The sequence below is a fragment of the Trypanosoma cruzi genome, genomic scaffold, assembly GCF_000209065.1.
Source record: "Trypanosoma cruzi strain CL Brener 1047053517077 genomic scaffold, whole genome shotgun sequence".
In the NCBI taxonomy this organism is placed as follows: domain Eukaryota; phylum Euglenozoa; class Kinetoplastea; order Trypanosomatida; family Trypanosomatidae; genus Trypanosoma; species Trypanosoma cruzi.
The window spans coordinates 17,189-36,441 of NW_001849452.1; the positions used below are offsets into that span (position 1 = coordinate 17,189).

Here is a 19,253-nt window from a genome sequence, read left to right on the forward strand (position 1 = left end):
CAGAACAAAAAAATAAAATCGGACTGCTTCATTTCATTCTCCAGCCGGGACAGAGTTTCACGTTCGAGGTGGGGAGATATCAATACATTCAGAGGCAACTCAATGCTGTTTCCTCGTCGTACTCGGACAACCTTCACAAGCTTTCGAGACAAGTCACTGTCATTGGACGAGTAACAGCAGCCAATACCCAAATTACGCTCTAATTCCGAGGCGGTCGACCCATCCACGGCCTGCTGACACGCTTTGATGCGGTCATCATATGCCTGTTTGCCAAATATGAAGCGGAGAATTGGTCCCACGTTATTCATGCGACCCCTCACCTCCTTCCAGTACTCCGCTTGCTCCTGCAGGGGTCGATTGCGCTTCATCCAAATGCACATTGCCCTCACATCGTTTTCTTCGGGACAATTCGTTACGATTGCAGTAGCGTCCATTTTTTTTGTCCACCGTTCATATTCGTTTTTGTTTGGTGGTGTCACCACAATCATGCCCCATCCCTTGCAAGGCAAACCAGCAGCCGGTAGAAAAAATGCCAATTCCGCATCGTAGATAATATACCCCTTCACCCCACGCAAAGAAAAAGTGTTCACAACATTCTCAATCCTGGGGTCATCCATGTACACTGACACCGTTTTTGTGGTCTTGTCAAACAGGAATGATTGACTCCCAATAACGTACGCAACCATTGGGAGCTGCTCGACATCGCAGTGCAGCAGCTGGTAGAGGAGGTACGAGCCGGCAGCCATCGATTTCCCGATCCCGGGCGTCCCAATCAACACACGCCGCCTAGGCTTAAAGTGGGTCCCACGGTGACTGCTGGACCACGCGGTTACATCGCCCTTGACGATCTGCCACGCTCGCTCCACCTCGCAGTTCACAAAAACGTCCTTAGGAAGATCCTGTATCGTATGCCACGAGTACGGCCATCCCTTCTCCGAGGTGAGCACCATCTGCCTAAGAAGTGCTGCACCGGATCGCCGCACACCGTCATCCTTTTCGAGAGTTCGGCCAACTGCCTTGTACGTCCATGAGTGCGGTGGTTCACCCTCCCTCACCTCCATTCCCGTCCCCTCGCCGCCAGGAACTTCCACGACATGATGCCACCTCGCATTGTACACAGACTCGTAGCATCCCTCCAGGTATATCGGTGCACTCATCGTCACTGAGCTCATCAATTCAACGAAGGCTGCATCCAATAAACGTTTGGTGACTTCATGAACACTTCTTTTTACCTCCTCAGCAGCTAATGACCACTTCAGTAGATTGTCCACACCTTTCTCGCAAAGGTCGTCTGCATCTTCCTCCATATCCATTTCCTCCCTCACAGCCCTCTCCATCCTCTTGTAACGATCGGATGTCTGCATTTCGAGCTGTAAAAACGTACCGCGAATATACCTCGCAGAATCCTTTATAAACTCCTTCAGCAAGACATTCTGATTTGCGGGCAAAATGCCCATGCCGTCCAACTCCATCACAAGAAAATCATTCAATTGCATTTCCATGACGCGAACCCTTCCTCTAAATAGCACATCTTTGATCGTGGTGGCAACGGTCAATTCTACTTTTTGCCACCGCCTTTTCCTTTCTTCCGCCCAACGCCTTTGTTCCGTCTCACGCCTTTTTCTTGTCAGCACCTGGGAAAGACCTCCGTTTAGTTTTGTCCTTGCTAGAGAAGTGACCGTATCCTTTCTTTCATATCTGTTCCACTGCCAGAGAGAATTCACACACTCGCAATGAAGTTTATTAATAGCCTCCAATAGTAGTTTCCTCTCATTCAGCTCCCTTTTCAGCGCTTGGTACGCATTTAAATTAAAAATTCTTCTAAGAAGCCGCTGGTCTTGTACGTAATCATCCGGATCCTGAACAAACATCTCCATAGCGACGTTCTCATTGGTGTCCACAACGCCCCTGCCGCCAACATGATTCCGAAGAAAATCATTCAATTTCATGTTGCTCCTGTTAGTGCTTCCCTCCAGCAGGACGTCCTTTACAGTGCTGCTCATGGTCCACTGCGGTCGATGCATTTCCTCCGCTCTTCTGCGCGTCTCATCGGGTTCATCTGTGTCATCCTCAGACTCCGACCTCGCTCTCCTCTGACCATCTCCCTGCGGCACAGCAGACGCTTGATTTCCAGGCATTGTTTCCCCTTGTTTTCTTGGTTGGATCGAGTTAAAGCTGAACACTGACCAACAAACGAGAAAAGAATAAGAAAGAAGATAATCAAAGGAATGACTGGCAGCCACAACAAAAAAAACATCCACAGCAAGAGAGTCATCCACACAGTATTCGATGCACACCACATGCAAAAGGACCACCACAACGACGGAAAGTGGGTGCCATCCACCCAGCACAGTGTTGGTGAGAGCAAACAACAATAACAACGTGGTGCGCGCGGAGGGTTCGTCCACGCATCCCGCTCGCCACGGTCCAGCACCCCTGTGGAACCGCCGACACCGCACACACTTGACAAGAGGACGTGGGCACATAAACCCTGACAGAAGCACAAATCATACACGCCACAACAGCGGCGCATCATGGTAAGTTCCAACACAACAGAAAAGAGTACAAATTGCACATTTTATGAAAAATATCTGCAATGCGCGTGTCAAAAAAGAGTGCCGTGACGCCGCCTTTCATATTGCATTCGCCATTCACGTATCACTTGGAAGCACGCAGCCACCACTCCTCCGTTCCGCTCCCCGTGCTGCTCGCGTCGCTCCACTGGAGGAAGTTGTCACCGCACATCCCCATCCCCGTGCATTGCGGAATACAAATCAACCACACGGCATGGGTGCGGTGCCACCCCGCCAATAAATCCCAGGATCTTCCCCACCGCCTCGTGTGGCACGGGCGGCAGCATCATGATGCCTGCGAAAGGCTTTTTTCCAAACAAGAACGCGGCCGCACAGCACGCCCGTAAAAACGTTTGGTCCGTCGCACGCAAAGGAGTGGAGCGAGAGAACAGCAGGAAAGGCAACACCAGCAGCCATGAGCAGCACGCACACGCCAACGCACCGCTGCCCCGCATATCACCAAAAACAAAAATACCAAAGAAACTTGTCACATCCCAACTGCAAATCGCAGGTGCGGTTGCAGCTGACACTCCAGCCTCCTGGGCGTGTGCGGCCCCTCGCTGCTCGGCGCTCTAAGTGGGATCACCAAAAGCACCAATTCGGGAACATTCGACCACCGCCACAGCAGTCACGCTCCCCATTTCTCACAAAGACGAAGGCTTGCATTGGCGCAGCGGACAGCGGCACGCACAGTCGCAGGGTAATGAACTGCCGCGGGAATCACGCAACGGCGATGCGCCCCTCCTTTGGGCCGCCCAACAAAAAATACATGTGTCGCGCAGTCCCCGTGAGCGACACACATTGAACCGTATTCAGCTCCACTACTGTGGCCATCCGCACTCACAGCATGAGTGCGACAACGCAGGCAAGGAAGCACGGAATAACAGCACGCATCCCTCCAATAAAGGTCAGGCGGCGTCCTTGCTGCCTTCAACAATAATTCCACCCCACATCACCCCTCTGCATATCCGCAGCAAGAAGGCCCACACGGTGCACACTACATTAGTAGTTCCTAAAGAGCAAACCGGATCATCAGAGCGCTGCCGTCTTCTCAATGTTGAGTAGAAGCTCTCTGCTCCTTGTCGCCGCAAGCCTGCGGTATTATGGAGGAGCATCACGTTCTCGGCATATCTCTCCATTTACTTCACTTTCCCGACGCCGCAAATGGAGTGACGTCCCACAAGTGGTTCCGACCGTTCTGAAGAACGTGACGTGTCAGACTCACTGAAACTGTGTGCGTGTGTGTTATTACGGGCGAGCGACACGATGCTCTTGCACATCCATGTATTCCGATCCTGCGCAACACCATATTCGGCGGTGCTGAAAGCGTTGGACACCAAACACGCACAAATCGCACAATGAATGCCTCTGGAGAACAAACCCCCCATTAACGTCACCGCAGGCACCGTGACAACAAAGTAACAAAAGAAATCCAACCTCTGCGCGTCCTCCCGCAAGAAGGTGAAGACACACACGGTTGTCCACTTAGCTTCACTCCAATTGCTCAAAAGTTGATAAGTCCACGGCACGAGGAATCACGCTACTCATCCCTCGCTCCCTGTCACGAGGCATGGCATTGCGCATATCCAGTGCATCTGCATCACCCACATACGTCCCTTTGGGGCACTCGCCTCGGTAGTCACCAAGCACGCGCCGCTAGAAAGTGTACTCCCAGTCTATGCTGCTTCTCCTGAGGACCTTGCTGCCTTGCCGCACAAACAAGTCCACAATTTACGCATTATGACTGCAGACACGTGCCAGTGGGGATTCCCGCCCTTTTCCTCAGTCTTGCCAAGTGCGTGCGCCATACAAATGCCGGTCATAGGGCAGACACACACAGGCGCCGATACCCGTGACAGTGCGTGAGATACTCGCCGCAGAATGAGGTGCCGCAGGTCTCCGCTCACTGATCCAGATTGACCACGCTGAAGCCCACAATTCCCGTCGGTTTGGAATCCCGATGGATCGTCGTGGTTCGTTGACTCCCATGATGGAGGAGTGCCAAGCAAGCAGGAACCAAAAGCCTGGACACTCTGTGGAGCCAAAAAGATAGAAAACACGGGCTGGCACGGGCACAGCTAAGCGCCATGGGAGAAACATCTCAGCTCATCCCATGGAAAACACCTCACCAACGTCACTGCAACATTGGCCTCCTGCTTCGTGGGTGTGTCAACTCCCTCCTCACTCCGTGCCAGCCTCCGTTCAATTCCCCGCCCAGCAGTACTACGCGTCACACTGCGCTGCTTCCGCACAATCACACCTCGCGGCCGACCATAGTAATTACACGCAGAGACATATCTTTCCTTCGCACTGTAGCGGAAAGCACCATGCGCGGGCTCACCGTGACCGTGAGATTCTCTTCTTTTGCCGTTTCAAGGAGGAAATCGCAATTGTGATAAAAAAAATGGTCATGGAACTACACGCCACCGGTGGTGGATAGAAAAACAATGACCCTTTGCGTGCTGGCGGAGTGAGAGAGGAATAGAGACACAGACCCCTCCCTCACATACACAAGGGGGTACCGTTTGAACATGTAGATTGGAAGAGATTTTCGATCATCAGTAGTTACTGCTACAAACGTCAAGATGTGCTTTGAGACGGCCGAGGCAACCCGCCATCGAGGTCCCGCACCCAAGAGTCTGCCAAACAAAAAGATGAAATGCCCCCGTCATCGCGTAACGCCACTGGTCGATGAGCAGCTTTTATTCAATCCCGTGTAGGACACAACGCTGCCATTCTGTCTCATCAGAAAGATCAAAAAGCCTCGTTGAAACTATGTTCTCCTGCTGCCGAAGGTTCATAAGAAAATGGTAAAGAAGAAGTGGTGCAATCGTCTTGGGAGTCGGCTCAGTCTTATTTAGAGATCGTAGACGCATCTCCTCCACCAACGACGTTGCTGAAGCGTCGGGCATCTCGCACATGATAATATCATTGAAGTAGCGGAGGTCATTGCAGACGTTAAAACCCGCGCCGTGCATGGATACCCAGTTGCCCAGCTGAAGACCGATGGATCCCATCTTCCGCGGGGGAACATCACACCAGCGGTCGGACCACACTCCGACCCTTCCACGGTGTGTTGGTATGTTGTAGTCCCTTGCAGTGTCGATCATGGCTTGCTCCAACACACAACTATACCATTCTATGGGTGAACGCGCCTTCTCCAAGGACGTGCAGTGCTTCCACAGCAGTTGAATGTTGGCAATCGGGTAAATTGTTACTTGTCCGGGCCCGTGAAAAGTCACACCTCCCCCCCTCCGTGTCTTTACCACATTCACGGTACATCCCTTGGGAATTCCTTCCGATGTGTCCCGCCTACCAACCGTGTAAACCGGTGATGAGTGCTCCACAAGCAGAACAGTGTCGGGGATAGCGTCCTCGTTTGTACCCCCACGAAGGCGTTGCATTTGTCTTTCAACTTTCTTCCTAAAGATGACCTCTTGCAGCTCGAGGACGTCACAATAGCCCCGACGCCCTAAGAAATATGCACGCATTCCTTTTTTTTGATATTCTACCAAAGTAAAACAAACAAAACGGTCATTGAAAAGACATATAAATAAATTATTTAAAAAATAAGTTAAATAAAAAATAAAAAATAAATAAAAAAAGGAAATTCAAATAATTTCTGGATGTCCCGCCGGCCAAACAAGCGACAATCAGCCCTTCTTTTTTGCCTTTTTACATCATACTACATAGAGTCTATTTTTCGTTGGTAGAAAAAACTCTGTTTCCACCCAGCGGCTCAAAGCTCTGTCTCCCCGTTTTGGTCATCATTGGCAGCAGCTTTGGCAACGTCCGCCTCAGAAATTTCACCACCGTCATCTGGTGCAATCTCGGCAGGAGAGTCCACTTGGTCTGGTGCAATCTCGGCAGAAGCATCTCTCTCAACAAGATGGGGGTCTGTAAAAGACGAGGGATCTGGTTGTTGTTCGTATCCCAATGCGTGCTCAAGGACATTGACTATAGCCGCCACCTTCGCAATGCTTTCTTCTTCTGCCACGACACGCTCAGTGTATAAGTGAACAGACTGCCGAAATTGCTCTTCTTCAACGTTCCCCGCAAACGTGAGTGTGATCGCATTCTCTTCCCTCCCCGTGACATGAAATTTGGCGTACCACGGAGTAAGAACAACCCCTTCCCCCGCAGGGTCCGTTGCTGCAAGCCCAATGACCTGCGGTATTCCAAGAAACTTCACCGTAAAGGCGCCCTCAGTAGCGTTCTTTGCACACAGTCGCGAAAAAGGGGGAAGCACCACCTCGTCGCCCTCCTTGAGAGTGTCGGCGGATTCCACAGTGCTTGCATCGTTGCAATAATAAAAGCTCTCATCAGAGTTTGCCTCCGACGTGCACAAGCAGATCACCGTGTAGGCAAGAGGAAAGTGCTGAGACATTAGAGTTCCATTCTCAAGTTGGTCAAAAAGTACTTCTGGACGTCCAAGAAGCTCCTCACAGCGATCCTTGTCACACAACATAAGAACCAAAGCCAGTTTGCCGTACGACAAACTCTGGGAGGAAATCTTTTCTGCGGCGGAGCAACACATAATTTGGATGTCTTCGGCCGCAAGACCCATTTCTGCCAAATAGCGATTCAGGGTCGGAACATCGTTGGCGCGTTGAAGATACTCCTTTGCCTCCTCTTCGCCCTTTTCGCACGACAACAACACAAGGCGGGTGTTGCTTGGGCAACGCAATGGTAGTGCCACGATGCGACGCCAGAGTTCTGGCATCAAATTCTCAACACTTTCCTGAAAAACTTTTGGCAGCTCCATGTCATCCTCAAAGGCACGTTTTTCCGCCGCGAAGCTCCCGGGTGTCCCTTCCACAAAATTACTGCCATCCGCAGCAGCAGTGGCAGCAGCGGGTGCGCCGTTCTCCGAAAGAAAAGGAAAAAGTTGTGTGAATGCCCCTTGAATCGTTTCATTTTCTCCTATCCATTTGTCCAGAGCCTCGACAGAGACTTTGGAGTCCACTGCTCCAATGGCATCTGCGAGAATCCGCTCCTCCTTTTCCGTGAGTGGTCGCTTTGCCGCGGAGTGCTCTTGTACGGCACGCACAAAGGACTCAAAAAAGACCTCGCTCTCCGCTGCGCTGAAGTTGTATTCCCAAAACTTCAGAAGCTCCGCCTTGGAGGTGCATTCACTCGCCGGCTTCTGAATTCGGCACAAATCCCTCACGTAGCTGACGATCTTCGGGGTGTTGACACCCTCAATAAAGGCACGCTGCTTCCCCTCCTTATAAAAGACAAAGTACGACTTGGACTTCCCACGACGACCGCTCAAGATGCCCTCCCAAAACGCCGGAAGTGTCTCCCGACAAAGCTCCAAGTTTTTCGGCCGCTGAGGATTGCGCTGCTCCGCAGGAAAATTAAGACTCTCTAAAACGGAGTTGCACTCAACCGAGTAGAAGCGAAGATGAATCTGGTCGCCAGCATCCATGTAGAGACGTCTGAAAGCCTCCGATAGTGCTCTTGTGTTGCCCCACTCGGAGCTGTAAACGTCCAGAATCGCCACCCCGTGTTGGGCCTGGGAGAGTTGAAGCTCCTGTTCAAGTTGTAGGGCCGTCGTGACATCCTTCAGAATTTCCCTGCTATGCTGCTGCATCCCTTGAGCACCCGTTAATTTTCTCTCGTGATTATCTTGCTGCCTTTTGTTTTGCTCAGCTGTTTTCTTTCCCTTCTTGTTATTACTTCCCCTTTGCAGGAAAAAGAAATAAAACTTGCGGTGAGGGCACGAAAAAGACCACCAAAGAGACACATAAGCAAAAACATGCATATGTTAGAGAAATCCATTGCCACATGCACAAGAACACGTGTTGATCACACACACACACACACACACACACAGAGAGAGAGAGAGAAAAAAAAAAAAAAACAAACGCAGGCCGCCCGTTATGGCACATGCCTCACGTTTATCTCTGTCAAAGCTGATTCCCACAGTTTTGGCAAAAGCGAGCTGTCACACGCGGCCTCGCAAACCCGCAACTAGGACAAAAGCGTGGGGCTTGTCGTAAAATGCCTGTTTCCAACGGGGGCAAACCTCCCGACGAGGAACTGTTGGGGATCATGTCGCTGCTATTTCCTCCCGCCACTCCATCGCGCTGCACTGGAACGGTCACCGGACTCTTTGAACGGCTTCGGCTGGTGGAAGGGGGCAACAAAAGGCCGCTCCGCTCCACAGCTGCAGCCCGGACCGATTCCCGACGTCTATTCCGTTTCCCCTGGGCGTCACTTTCCCTCCCCCCCACAGTTTGTTGCCGCCGTACACGAAGTGACGGGCTTGGATGTCGAGGCGGAGCGTTTGGCGTGACGGCTGAGGATCGACACTGGGTCCGAGGCTTCGTGGATGGCGAGGCGGATCTTGGGCGAAGCGATGACCGACGATGCGTTGATTTCAGGGGCAGCGAGAGCTCCCTTACGCCCTTCCATATTTTCTCAAGTTCCCCTAGCCGAACTTCTAATTGAGACACATCGAACTGCGATGCCTCACTCATGCTTTGCGGTTTAAAAGAGTAAAAAGACAAAATAACGGCAACCACAGAAGATTAGAGCCGTCATGTCGACTCAATTCCCCAGTGCAGGGGGTATTCTCCTAACCCTTGTACCCACACACACACACACACAATATTTATCTATTCACACCATCATATATATGTATGTATTTTTATTTTTTTGTAAATATATTTTTCATGTCCATACAAAACCGCACTCGCCATGTTACTTCTAAAGAACACACAAGAGGAGAAGAAAAAAAAAAACGAAAAAAAGGAAAAAAAGGAAAAAATTACATCCATTTTAATTTCCCTTCTTCCGATCCTACTTACCGCTGTGCCACGGCCTTGTTATACCACCAGTAAGCCGTAAACAATGTACTCATAACGTTAAACGGATGCGTCAGAGTTAAAAAGATAGTACCGTATCGCAGGAAGCTGATCTTCAAAGCAGTTCCGCATCCTGCATGAAAGCGTCAAGTTACATATGATATGGCCATCATGAGACGTGACAATGACGCCACCCCAGGCCTCTTCCGTGTTGAGATATTCTTTGCTCGGCGTCACGGTTATCTTCGATCCTACCGTCTTCCTGTACCACTGCTCTGCGTCATTGATCATGCCTTGCACCGCGGCCTCATCCTCCTTCCGGGACTGAATGACGGCATCCGTCCGCACCGCAAGAAGCGCCTGATGAATGAGTTCAAGAAGAAGTTTTTGGTACCTGCTAGTGTCCTTCACAAAAGCAGCAATCTTCCGCCGCGTGTTCTCCCTCAGTTCATCCATGATCCTCGACCTCTCCTCCATGACACGCAGCCGCTGCGTCTTGGAGAAGTTTGCCCTCGCGACCCTGCGGTCAATGTCCACCTGCTTCTTCTTCTGCTCCGTGCTGGCCCGCACCTTCACCTTTTCCACCTCAACCAAACGCATCTTCTCCACATCATACTCCTCCTGGGCGGCGGCGTCGAGCTCCTCCGCCCGCTCCTGCGCCTCGCGCTCAATGAAGTCAATCATGCTCTGAATCTGGCGTGCCTCACTCATCTTCGCTAATGATACTGCAAGGGCCGGGTAAATGCCTCAGTACCAAACCAAAACAATAAAAATAAAAATAAAAAGAACGCACCTCCTCTTGCTTCTTTGCTTACCTTTTTTATGAGGGAAAAAAAAGAGAGAGAAAATAATAATAAGAAGAAGAAAAAAAAAAAACCGCAAAAATGGCAAAAAGAATAAATAAATAAAACAAATTCCTCGGCATAGCAATCCCACACACACATATATACCACCACACGTTGTGTGTGTGTGCGTGTGCGTGTGGCCGCCGCAGTGGCAGAAGCTACAAGCAGATGTATTCTCGCAGCCGTCGCCCACAGCAATGAATGCGGGGGAGAACATTAGCTATACAATATATATATATATATATCGCCAGCATGCATGCGTGCGTTAAGCAAGAACGGATGCCGTCATTGCACGCCATCCTCCCACCGCTCTCTCTACCTCCCACAAGAAGAGAAACATCAGTGGCGCATTCACCGGGATGACATGACGTCTCCAGAGTTTAAAGCGCCAGTAGTGAGCGCTCACGAGCATCGCATAAAAGGACCATCCGCTAAAAGTAATAAAAATGGTGGCCGAAGGAACCTCAAAAAAAGGCACGGCGGCTGCAGCCCCCGTCGCACCCAGAAGAAGAAGATAATTCTGCAGCGTCGTAAACCAACGGCACCCCTCGCCAGAGGAGAAAAAGACGTAAAAACACATGCACCAGCTTGCCACACCGTAGACCCAAGCCATAGTGTACATTAAACGGTACACGGCATCCATCTTTTCCCTTTTTCTTCGTTACCTTTCGGTCCCCATTCGCCAGAAAACCAAAAAAAAGAAGAGACGCGTAGAGAAAACGCGAGTAACACACGCCTGTTACTCAGCCACTGAAGAGAGGAAGACAACACATACGCACATACATTTCCCCCTCACGCCAACCTTTCTCTCCCTCCTCCCCTTTCCTTCCCAGATCCTTTCTTCTCCCTTATGCGCATAAGAAATCTCTCATATGCCGTAAGTTCATCTTTGGCTTGCACCAACAACTTTTCCGTTTCTTTAAGACGCCGCTCACGATCAATGAAGCTGTGCGCCACCTCATTGCATTGCCTGCGATCCTGCTCGAGAGTCGCCCGAACTACCATCAGCTTTGCCTGCTCAGCCTTGAGTGCCGTACTCTCAGCAGCGACAGCCTCCTCCGCAAGACGAGTTTCCTTCGAACGGGCGTTCAACTCCTCCTCCATCCTCGTGAGTTGTACCCGCCGCTCCTCCAACTTTGCAGCTTCGACCAGCAAGGCCATTCGCTGCCTCTCCAGCTCCGCTTCTATCGTCCGCATCTCGTTCTGTTGCACCGATTTGCTCTTCAGAAGATCAGCCTCCGCACTCTCCATTACGCGTGCCCGCGCCTCCAACGCCTCCTCACGCTGGTGAAGTTCGTCACTTTTGCGGCTCAAATCCACCGCGGTGGAAAAAAGGGCTGCTTCTATCGACACCAACCCCCGCCAAATAGCGTCAAGGCCGGCTCCCTCCAGCAGCGGCAAAGATTGCCTCCCCTTTGCCTGAGCCCCCGATCCCTCCTTGTGCTTGCCAACCGGTGTTGTGTCACCCGCAAGCTGTCGTCTATCGGTAAGAAACCTTGCTACACATTCCCGCAATTTTTCGGGATTCACCGCCGTCTGTTGCCCTCTCAAGAAACTAAGTGCGATCGTCCCGTCATCCAGTCCCTCCTCCTGGAGAATGCCCTCCACCTCGTTCTGCAACCTCAGTCTGGCCGTGGCGTCGTTCAGCGATACGCCACCCTTCCGTGCAAGTTGATTAAAAAGAAGATGTGCAGTTTCAGGCCGGACGTGTTCGGAATCGGAAGGAACATCAACCCCAAAGTGTCGACAGAAGTCAATTACCTTCCACGAGATACTCATCGCAGTCCTTGAAAAAACACCTGTAGATGTATGTGTGTGTGTGTGTGTGTGTGTGTGTGTGTGTGTGTGTGTGTGTGTGTGTGTGTGTGCATGGGCGAGTGTAAACAGAAGAAAGGTTAGAGGTGTTCAAAGCAATGCGTGCCCCAATGCGTGGCACTCCCAAAGAAACGTGATGCAAGAAATACAAACAGTTTGCCCTCCATTTCCATCAGCAGCCTTCCTCAGGACCCAACTCCCTAATAAACTCCCTCGCCCGCAGAATACACTGACGCTGCAAGAAACTACCGCTGTTATTGTTAACATTATCCAATTTGGACCGCAACGCCTTCTTTTGGCTCACGTTGCTGCGCCAAAACCTTCTGAGTAGCTCAAGGGTTTCTCGGTTGGTGCTCTCTTTTGGCATCACCCAAGAAACAGATGGTGGTCGGGAAACCTCCTTAAAGGCATGCGGGGGGTGCACATCACATCGTCGGCTCTTCCCAACTCGGCGTGATGTTATCGGCTGCCCACAAAAAAGACGTGCGTGGAAGTGCGGCCCCACCGCCTGCGACGCCTCTGCGGGGCCCAGTTCGTGCAGAACGGACGACCTCACTTTGGGAAGGGCCCTGCCTGACATGACATTGATGCTCGATAGACCCATCTCTTCTCCTCCAGCAGGAACAGGCGCCGCCGTCTCCTCCGGCTCCAGCTCCCGTATTTCTTCCTCCAGAAAGGTGCGTGAGAAGCAGAAGTACTTTCGCACCACCGCCTCCCAAAAGCGTTGCCTTGTCTCCTCATCCGTTACCCTGCGCTCAAATATTTTCGCAAGGACCGGCAACTGGCGAAAAATGTCGCTTTCCAACTGGTCCGTTATGGGGCGGAGTTTGAATGTCTTCGGGTCGAAAAGCGAGCCAATGGCGTCAAAGGCCACCACAACACCGCGTGGAAACTCCTCCTTGATCAGTGCATCCAACGCCGCCTCGTCAAGCAGGCCCAAATCCACAGCCGTCTGGCAGATGGTGGATGCCACCCACTGCCCACCGTCTCCCCCAGCAGACTCCATGCTTTGCAACTCGTCAATGAACCGCTCCCGGTCGTGGGGATCTACAAAACGCATCGTGATGCTCTTGGAGCCAACAACAACCTTCGCGGATGCCTGATCCCGCCGGGAACGCAGCAGCTGGTTGATTTCAGAACGTGAAAAAACAGAAGCTGGAGCGGCCCCATCTCCCCCCAAGGGTGTGCACGAAATCACGTATCCCCTCACCTCCACACGGCATGGCACACCGTCACACACCACCTCCATCTTATTGAAAAACAAGCAAAAAAAAAAAAAAAAGAAGAAAAAAAGAAATAAAAAAAGCATAAAGCAAAACCCTGTTGTTTTTCCTTTTCTTTTTCCTCCAGTTCTTCTTTTCCCCTGTTTCCTCCTGTTATTTCACTCTTCCACTCCTGCGCTTCTGTCAGTGTCCTCCCACATGGGGGGGGATGATACATAATTACATTGTTGAAATGGCTCAAGGGTAGCCACACACACACAAAAAAAAAAAAGAGACTCTCTCTCTCTCTACATATTCGTCTGTATTTCTTTGATGTCCTTCACGCCATGCTTTAACAACACATCCCGAACGGCAACGACATCATGAAGATTCAATACCAAAGAATCCGGAATTTCAATGGTCTCCGCCGTATCGTCTGTGTGAATCACTGTGACATGTCGTCTTGGTCGTCCACTCCTGTAGGCGTCAGTCTCTGGTATCGTCCAGGACCGTTGCACCGTCGTCAAAAATCGCTCATCGTTTTCAATGGCTGGTGAGACATCTGTGTAATACGCTACAAAGTCCTCTAGAGTCACTGTGGAAGTGTCATTCTTTCCAGGCCAACAGTTAACAAAATCAAATATGGCCTCCTCGCAACTTATAACGCCTTCCTCAACGTCAGGCTGCAAAGAGACGTTAAACTTGAAAAGGTTCAGCATGTCTTTGTACTCGACGGACCCACCGCCCTCAATGGTAAGCAGCTGGAAGGCACAGATGACCGCGTCAAGACGATGGGGCGGCAATTCCCCCTGCAGCTCACGAAGGAGCTGCTGAGCAACAATGAGACCATTCCCGTCACGATCAAAACGTTTGAAAATGGCATCCAACTCCATCGGTTGAATTGCCACTCCCATGAGACGGATACTGTGGTGGATCTGCTCACGGTTGAGCTGAGTCGTACGTTGTTCATTACACGCGGTTCCCAGGGCCTTCGACAGCGTACGGAAGCCCAATCGGCCGCCAAAGCGCAGCGAGCCCTCACGAATACGCGCCATGATAAGTTCCAACCCAATGCCGCTGCTCATCGAAAACATTTTATTGGAAAGACCAGAAGAAGACTTCAGCGACGTGTTCACAGATGCCGACATATTCGTCCGGGCCTTGTGCGTTGAGCCTCCAATTATAAACAGATTTTCAGGATGCAATGCCACAGCAGCCAGCGACCTGGAGTGTTTGTTACCCGAAAAGGCGCAACTCACCTCAAACTCGTATCCAAACGACGTATTTTTTAAACTCTTGGTGCAACAAATAGGCCGATTCGTAGAAGCGTGAAACAAGGCAACCGCATCGCCCAAACGCACAGGACCGCCATCGCGGATGTCATCACGTTTTTCACCAGGTTTCACAATAACAAACACGTTATCTTTGTTTGCGCCAAGTACCGCCGTCAGAGGCTGTTTTCCCGGGTGGCCAATGTCGAGAACCCCGGAATTTAAATAACAGAAGCCGTCCAAAGAGGCCTCTTCGTTGGCAATACGCACATGCTGACCGTAATGTAGCACATTTTCCTCCTTTAGCTGCTTTGTGTAGGCGATATTGTTCTCGTCCTTTGCTCGGTGAAGAACCCATGTGGAGCGCACCTGCGGTTGAGGGGTATCCACCGCGGTCACTAAATAATGATTCGGCTTTGGGGAAAATTTTGGTGCCATATCCAGAGCCAACGCTGCCTCGGTGGCGACATTCACCAATTGAAGGGACTGGCCAAGCACAACAAAGTCCTTCAACCCGTCCAAATACGTCTCCTCGCTCAGATTCAACGTTGCATCCCAATGCGTCTTATCTGTTTGGTTCGAAGACCTGTAAAATGTTACCTTATCCTCCCGGACACGCATCTCCTCGTACCAATTGCCGATAAGTACCCCTGGGGAGTACCGCATTGGTATGCCCTCCGCATCCATCTCTTTCCCTTCCTTTTCAGAGAGAAATAACACGGCCAGCCGCCGCAGGAAACTTTTTTGCGTCAATGAGAATCGCACAAAGGAATAAAAGTCATTAGTCCAAAAAGAAAAAAGAAAAAAGCAAGGATGCGTAAAAAAACAATGAAGAAAGAGGAGGGCGGCATGCTTGTCCCCATGCCAGTATGCCGTAAAGCAAGAGGAAGAGCGCACCTCTTATTGTCGCTGTGTTTCTCCTTCTCCCTCCCGCGACGATGTGCAGCCACTACAGCCTCCCACAGTCCACGATGGTTACCCTGCGCGAGGGGAAGCCAGAAGGTGTCAACGGCACGCGCTCAATTTCCTCAACGGCGTCAAACCCCTTTACAACACGCCCAAAACAAATGCACGTCCCGTTTAAGTGAGGAGCCTCTTTTGCCGTGAGAATAAAAAACTGAGAGCCGTTGAGATGAGGCGCACTCACCGCCGTGCCAACGAGACCGCGTTGGTCAAAAACCGATGAACTCACTTCATCCGGAGCATCAAATGTTTCGCCGTATATAGACAGCTGCTCTGTTCCTTGGCCACTCACAACATCCCCGCCCTGAATAAGATACCCCCTGTGCACACGATGGAAGGTAGAGTTCTTGTAAGTGACTTGCGGAAGAAATTGATCCCCAAACGAGGGGTCGCCCATGCCGGCGGTGCTTGGCACACGCGGCAAGACGTTTTCCCCCGTACAAAGCTTCACAAAGTTTTCCACAGCCACAGGGCACTTGCGAGTAAAGAGTTCGTATTCAATTCTTTTGGGCGAGCAGGAGCCAATTGCGACATCCATAAAAACACGTCCGGCAGACGCCAAATGGTGCCTGCTTGAATGCAACATCTTCTTAATTCCCCCTCCCCCCAAAAAAAAGAAGAAAAAAAAAAGAAAAAAAAGAAAAAAAAGAAAACGGAAAGGAAAAACGCATACATGCAGGAAAAAAATTAAAAAATTAAAAAAAAAAAAAAGAATAGAAAAAGGCACAAAAACAGTGACCGCAAAAACATATGCGTCGACCATCCCTTTTCACTTTTCGTCCTCCCTCTCCGTTGAGAGCCATTGCTTCCCATGTCATTTTCCCCTATTCTTTTTTTTTTTCGTTGTTGTTGTTTTGTTGTTGTTGTTGTTGTTGTTGTTTATTCGTATGTATCCTTTGCCTTCTCGTCTTGAAATTCTAATGTATTTATCTATATGTCTATATTTATGCGCATTGGTGCGTGTTTTCTATGGAAGTTCCTTTCGTATGACCTGAATGCATGCTTATCCCGCGATGAGTTTTTTTTTTTTCGTTGCCGACGCACCCTTCTTTTTGTTGTTGTTATTTGGCTCTTTTGATTGACGGTCATTCACTGCCCTATGCCACCTCGGCGGCCAAATTGTGGAGCTCGTCGGGGGACAGTTGGCCGCTTACCAGACCGTTGGCGACGTGCTCATCCGCGTGGTGCCACGACCAGCCAGGCTCCATCGACACCTCCCGCCAGTCGTCCCACTCATAGTAGTTGACGCACACAAAGGCATTTTCGGGTGACAACGTCTTTATTCGCCCTGGCTTCAGCCGTGCAAGCTCGTCTATGGTGTGTGCGTAGAGGGGGGCGGCCTTTCCGCCAAGGCACCAGCCAATTAAGTGATTCTTATGAACCACCATGGGCGGGCACGTCGGGCCATCGCCCGCCACCCGGAATGAGAGGGAGCGCAGGTGGCGCATCACTCGCTTCACGCCTGGGGAGCCCAAAGGAGCCGCCTCGTGAGGCATGGAGTCGTAGTGCGTGCCCGGCCGAGGGCTGACCACGAGTCCCAGCACACCCCTGGGACGGTGGAGCAGCCAAACAGCACGCCGAACGTCATTGGCCGACTGCGAGAGGAGAAGGTTCGGAGCCGGTGACTGTTGTTCCAGGGACAAACCCCCGCACTTGGCGGCCCGCAACACACCGCCCCGATTAGCGGCTGCGTTCATGCGGGAATAACTCACGACGGCCTGATATGCCCACGGCATCGCGCTATTCGCCATGGCCACCCGCAATTTCCAGAGGAGAAGCCCACCCACTCCGGCCCTCTTTTCTTTTCACAGGTTTGCCTAATACACCCGGTTGGGACGAGCACCAGGCAAGCCACAAAAAAAAAAAAAAAAAAAACCTTCAAAAATAATTATAAACAGACCAAAAATAAAGAAAAACAAAAAGGATGTGCTTGAACTGACAAGAGACGGGTGAAGGGAAGAGATCCGAACGGGGGGAATTCCCTTCCTTTCCACAAGTTCAGCACTCAAAAAGCGCATGCACAGCAGTACAGAAACACACCACTGACCAAAAAAAAAAAAAAAAAAAAAACCTGGAGCTCAACCCACACCACTGCTAACAACAAGTAGAAAATAACAGTCTTTACCAGACGACATACACAGATACACATAAATACAAAAAAAAAAAAAAAAATTTAGTAAGAAGGCAATAACCGACACGGGAAATGCTGTTTTGCCTCACCATTTACCAATAAAGGGGTCTAAAGAGGCAAATATATCATTTTGTGGCTCGCTTTTGGTTTTCACTGGCTCCGTTTTCGTTGATTCAGAAGAATTGAAATTTCCCCATGGATTTGCGGGAGGTTCCTGAAAGAAGTCCACCCCGCACATATTCATCAGCGTCGCAGAACCCCCTGAAGGCGTCTGGCCCTGAGCAGTCGGTGCTTGGTAGGGCACGCCATTGGGCCCCGCCGGAGGACCCATAGAAAAGGCATATTGAAATTGTTGTGGTTGTGGTTGTAGCTGAAAGAAATTACCACGTGTCATCCCGCCGTATCCCTCTTGCTGCACGTCAAATGGACCCTGAAATCCGGGCTGAGATAACATGTTTGGCGGATACTCCATTTGTCCAGCAGATAATGGTTGAGAAGTCGAGTAAGGTCCAGGCCCCATTGTAACGCCCGGGGGGATGGAAACCGGAATATTGACGTGCGGATGTCCAGAGGTAACGGAATTGAGCCAGCCATCGAGCGGCCTCTGTGCAGTGGGAACATCTGCCGCGACGCTGGAAGCAGGCGGTGCGGCAGCGGCTACAAACTCGGCAAATAAATCGTCATCTGTTGTAGGCGCAGAAAAATTGACGGGAGCAGATGACGAAGTTTGTGGCGTCGACTGTTCAAATAACTCCACCTGCGGCCTCGGAGCGGAAGACAAATCCTGCAACCCCGTCGAATAGGACGATGGCTCTGGCGGCAATGGCTTTTCTTTCGTTGGCTGCTCCGGCGGCAACGATGTCAGTGGCCGCTGCGGCCCGTGCTCCGGTAAAGGCAGATTCATCGTGTGTGGCAAATGGCAGCAGGGCGCTCCGGTGCCAACTGCCTTCAAATCATTTTGAAATCGCTCCAATTCCTCACGATTGACGTATGCCATGTTTTCAAAAGCATTCACAATAAAGTCCCTGACGGCAATATCGCTGCCGTGTGGGGGCTTATTATTCTCATAGCTGGCGAGCCACACCCTCGCCGCCCTGTCGTTGCCGCCGACGTTCAGGCAGGCAACCTCCTCGTCGGTAAACTCCGTCATGGATATTCCCTTCACTTTGTGCTGCAGCGAGCGGTGCAACGCGGCACATGTTGAGCAGACAAAAACACGAAAGTTGGTCACCACGTAAAGTGGCCCTCTTATGCCGCAATCGATGCAGAAGCGGTTCCCACACTTCTGCGATAGTTTCCGCACCTCGTCCCTGTTGCGCTCCACCCGCCGCGCAAGCGGATTCATCGTGGCGTTCTTCGCCTCCCTAATATCGTTCTCGCTTCTGGCAGGCACAAGCAACACGCAAAAAAAAAAATTTATCAAGTACCCCAATAGCGCCAAAACAAACACAACAAATAGCGCACCAGCAAGAAGGAGCATAAAGCAAAAATACATATATATATATATATATATATGATCCAAACGGGGAAAAAAAAAAAGCCACAAACCAAAGATGCCATCACCACGTTATTGGCAGCTCAGCAGGGTGACGACTATGATAAGAGGTCCTATCCGCCTCTGCCAGTAATTCCCTACTTCTT

General features: G+C 50.9%; 10 protein-coding genes and 1 pseudogene across 10 annotated transcripts, besides 20 other annotated features; all 11 read right to left on the reverse strand.

Moving 5' to 3' along the window:
• Tc00.1047053508851.19 (retrotransposon hot spot (RHS) protein, putative) lies at nucleotides 1-2,486 on the reverse strand (the record flags this gene model as incomplete). Its single annotated transcript, XM_809391.1, has 1 exon — nucleotides 1-2,486. A coding segment is annotated over one exon (2,486 nt), but the record flags the coding sequence as incomplete, so codon positions are not given.
• Nucleotides 1-4,334: a sequence feature (areas not merged during assembly with more than two copies in the genome that could not be assigned to a particular haplotype).
• On the reverse strand, nucleotides 4,065-4,562 carry Tc00.1047053508851.31 (annotated as a pseudogene).
• Nucleotides 4,335-11,342: a sequence feature (heterozygous, non-Esmeraldo-like haplotype).
• On the reverse strand, nucleotides 5,276-6,064 carry Tc00.1047053508851.40 (lipoate protein ligase, putative; the record flags this gene model as incomplete). The annotated part of the gene is made up of 1 exon (XM_809373.1): nucleotides 5,276-6,064. One exon carries the CDS (start codon nucleotides 6,062-6,064, stop codon nucleotides 5,276-5,278), a length of 789 nt encoding a protein of 262 aa, XP_814466.1.
• Nucleotides 6,123-6,178: a microsatellite.
• Nucleotides 6,313-8,169, reverse strand: Tc00.1047053508851.50 (hypothetical protein, conserved; the record flags this gene model as incomplete). The annotated part of the gene is made up of 1 exon (XM_809374.1): nucleotides 6,313-8,169. One exon carries the CDS (start codon nucleotides 8,167-8,169, stop codon nucleotides 6,313-6,315), a length of 1,857 nt encoding a protein of 618 aa, XP_814467.1.
• Nucleotides 8,386-8,411: a microsatellite.
• Nucleotides 9,224-9,252: a sequence feature (AT_rich).
• Nucleotides 9,309-9,348: a sequence feature (A-rich).
• Tc00.1047053508851.59 (ATP synthase, putative) lies at nucleotides 9,446-10,096 on the reverse strand (the record flags this gene model as incomplete). Its single annotated transcript, XM_809388.1, has 1 exon — nucleotides 9,446-10,096. The coding sequence occupies one exon, from the start codon at nucleotides 10,094-10,096 to the stop codon at nucleotides 9,446-9,448; it is 651 nt and encodes a 216-aa protein (XP_814481.1).
• Nucleotides 10,151-10,170: a microsatellite.
• Nucleotides 10,215-10,299: a sequence feature (A-rich).
• Nucleotides 11,023-12,009, reverse strand: Tc00.1047053508851.70 (uncharacterized protein; the record flags this gene model as incomplete). Its single annotated transcript, XM_809375.1, has 1 exon — nucleotides 11,023-12,009. The coding sequence occupies one exon, from the start codon at nucleotides 12,007-12,009 to the stop codon at nucleotides 11,023-11,025; it is 987 nt and encodes a 328-aa protein (XP_814468.1).
• Nucleotides 11,343-11,767: a sequence feature (areas merged during assembly that could not be assigned to a particular haplotype. This can correspond to areas where the two haplotypes were merged or to regions with more than two copies in the genome that were merged during assembly.).
• Nucleotides 11,768-12,223: a sequence feature (heterozygous, Esmeraldo-like haplotype).
• Nucleotides 12,037-12,098: a microsatellite.
• Tc00.1047053508851.79 (hypothetical protein, conserved) lies at nucleotides 12,218-13,294 on the reverse strand (the record flags this gene model as incomplete). The annotated part of the gene is made up of 1 exon (XM_809389.1): nucleotides 12,218-13,294. One exon carries the CDS (start codon nucleotides 13,292-13,294, stop codon nucleotides 12,218-12,220), a length of 1,077 nt encoding a protein of 358 aa, XP_814482.1.
• Nucleotides 12,224-13,440: a sequence feature (haploid, non-Esmeraldo-like haplotype).
• Nucleotides 13,302-13,350: a microsatellite.
• Nucleotides 13,441-19,253: part of a sequence feature (heterozygous, non-Esmeraldo-like haplotype) that runs on past the window's edge.
• On the reverse strand, nucleotides 13,556-15,205 carry Tc00.1047053508851.90 (hypothetical protein, conserved; the record flags this gene model as incomplete). The annotated part of the gene is made up of 1 exon (XM_809376.1): nucleotides 13,556-15,205. One exon carries the CDS (start codon nucleotides 15,203-15,205, stop codon nucleotides 13,556-13,558), a length of 1,650 nt encoding a protein of 549 aa, XP_814469.1.
• Tc00.1047053508851.100 (cyclophilin-like protein, putative) lies at nucleotides 15,468-16,067 on the reverse strand (the record flags this gene model as incomplete). The annotated part of the gene is made up of 1 exon (XM_809377.1): nucleotides 15,468-16,067. The coding sequence occupies one exon, from the start codon at nucleotides 16,065-16,067 to the stop codon at nucleotides 15,468-15,470; it is 600 nt and encodes a 199-aa protein (XP_814470.1).
• Nucleotides 16,090-16,203: a sequence feature (A-rich).
• Nucleotides 16,324-16,361: a microsatellite.
• On the reverse strand, nucleotides 16,579-17,232 carry Tc00.1047053508851.110 (hypothetical protein, conserved; the record flags this gene model as incomplete). Its single annotated transcript, XM_809378.1, has 1 exon — nucleotides 16,579-17,232. The coding sequence occupies one exon, from the start codon at nucleotides 17,230-17,232 to the stop codon at nucleotides 16,579-16,581; it is 654 nt and encodes a 217-aa protein (XP_814471.1).
• Nucleotides 17,337-17,356: a microsatellite.
• Nucleotides 17,530-17,551: a microsatellite.
• Nucleotides 17,629-17,657: a sequence feature (AT_rich).
• Nucleotides 17,698-19,107, reverse strand: Tc00.1047053508851.120 (ADP-ribosylation factor GTPase activating protein, putative; the record flags this gene model as incomplete). Its single annotated transcript, XM_809379.1, has 1 exon — nucleotides 17,698-19,107. One exon carries the CDS (start codon nucleotides 19,105-19,107, stop codon nucleotides 17,698-17,700), a length of 1,410 nt encoding a protein of 469 aa, XP_814472.1.
• Nucleotides 19,102-19,127: a microsatellite.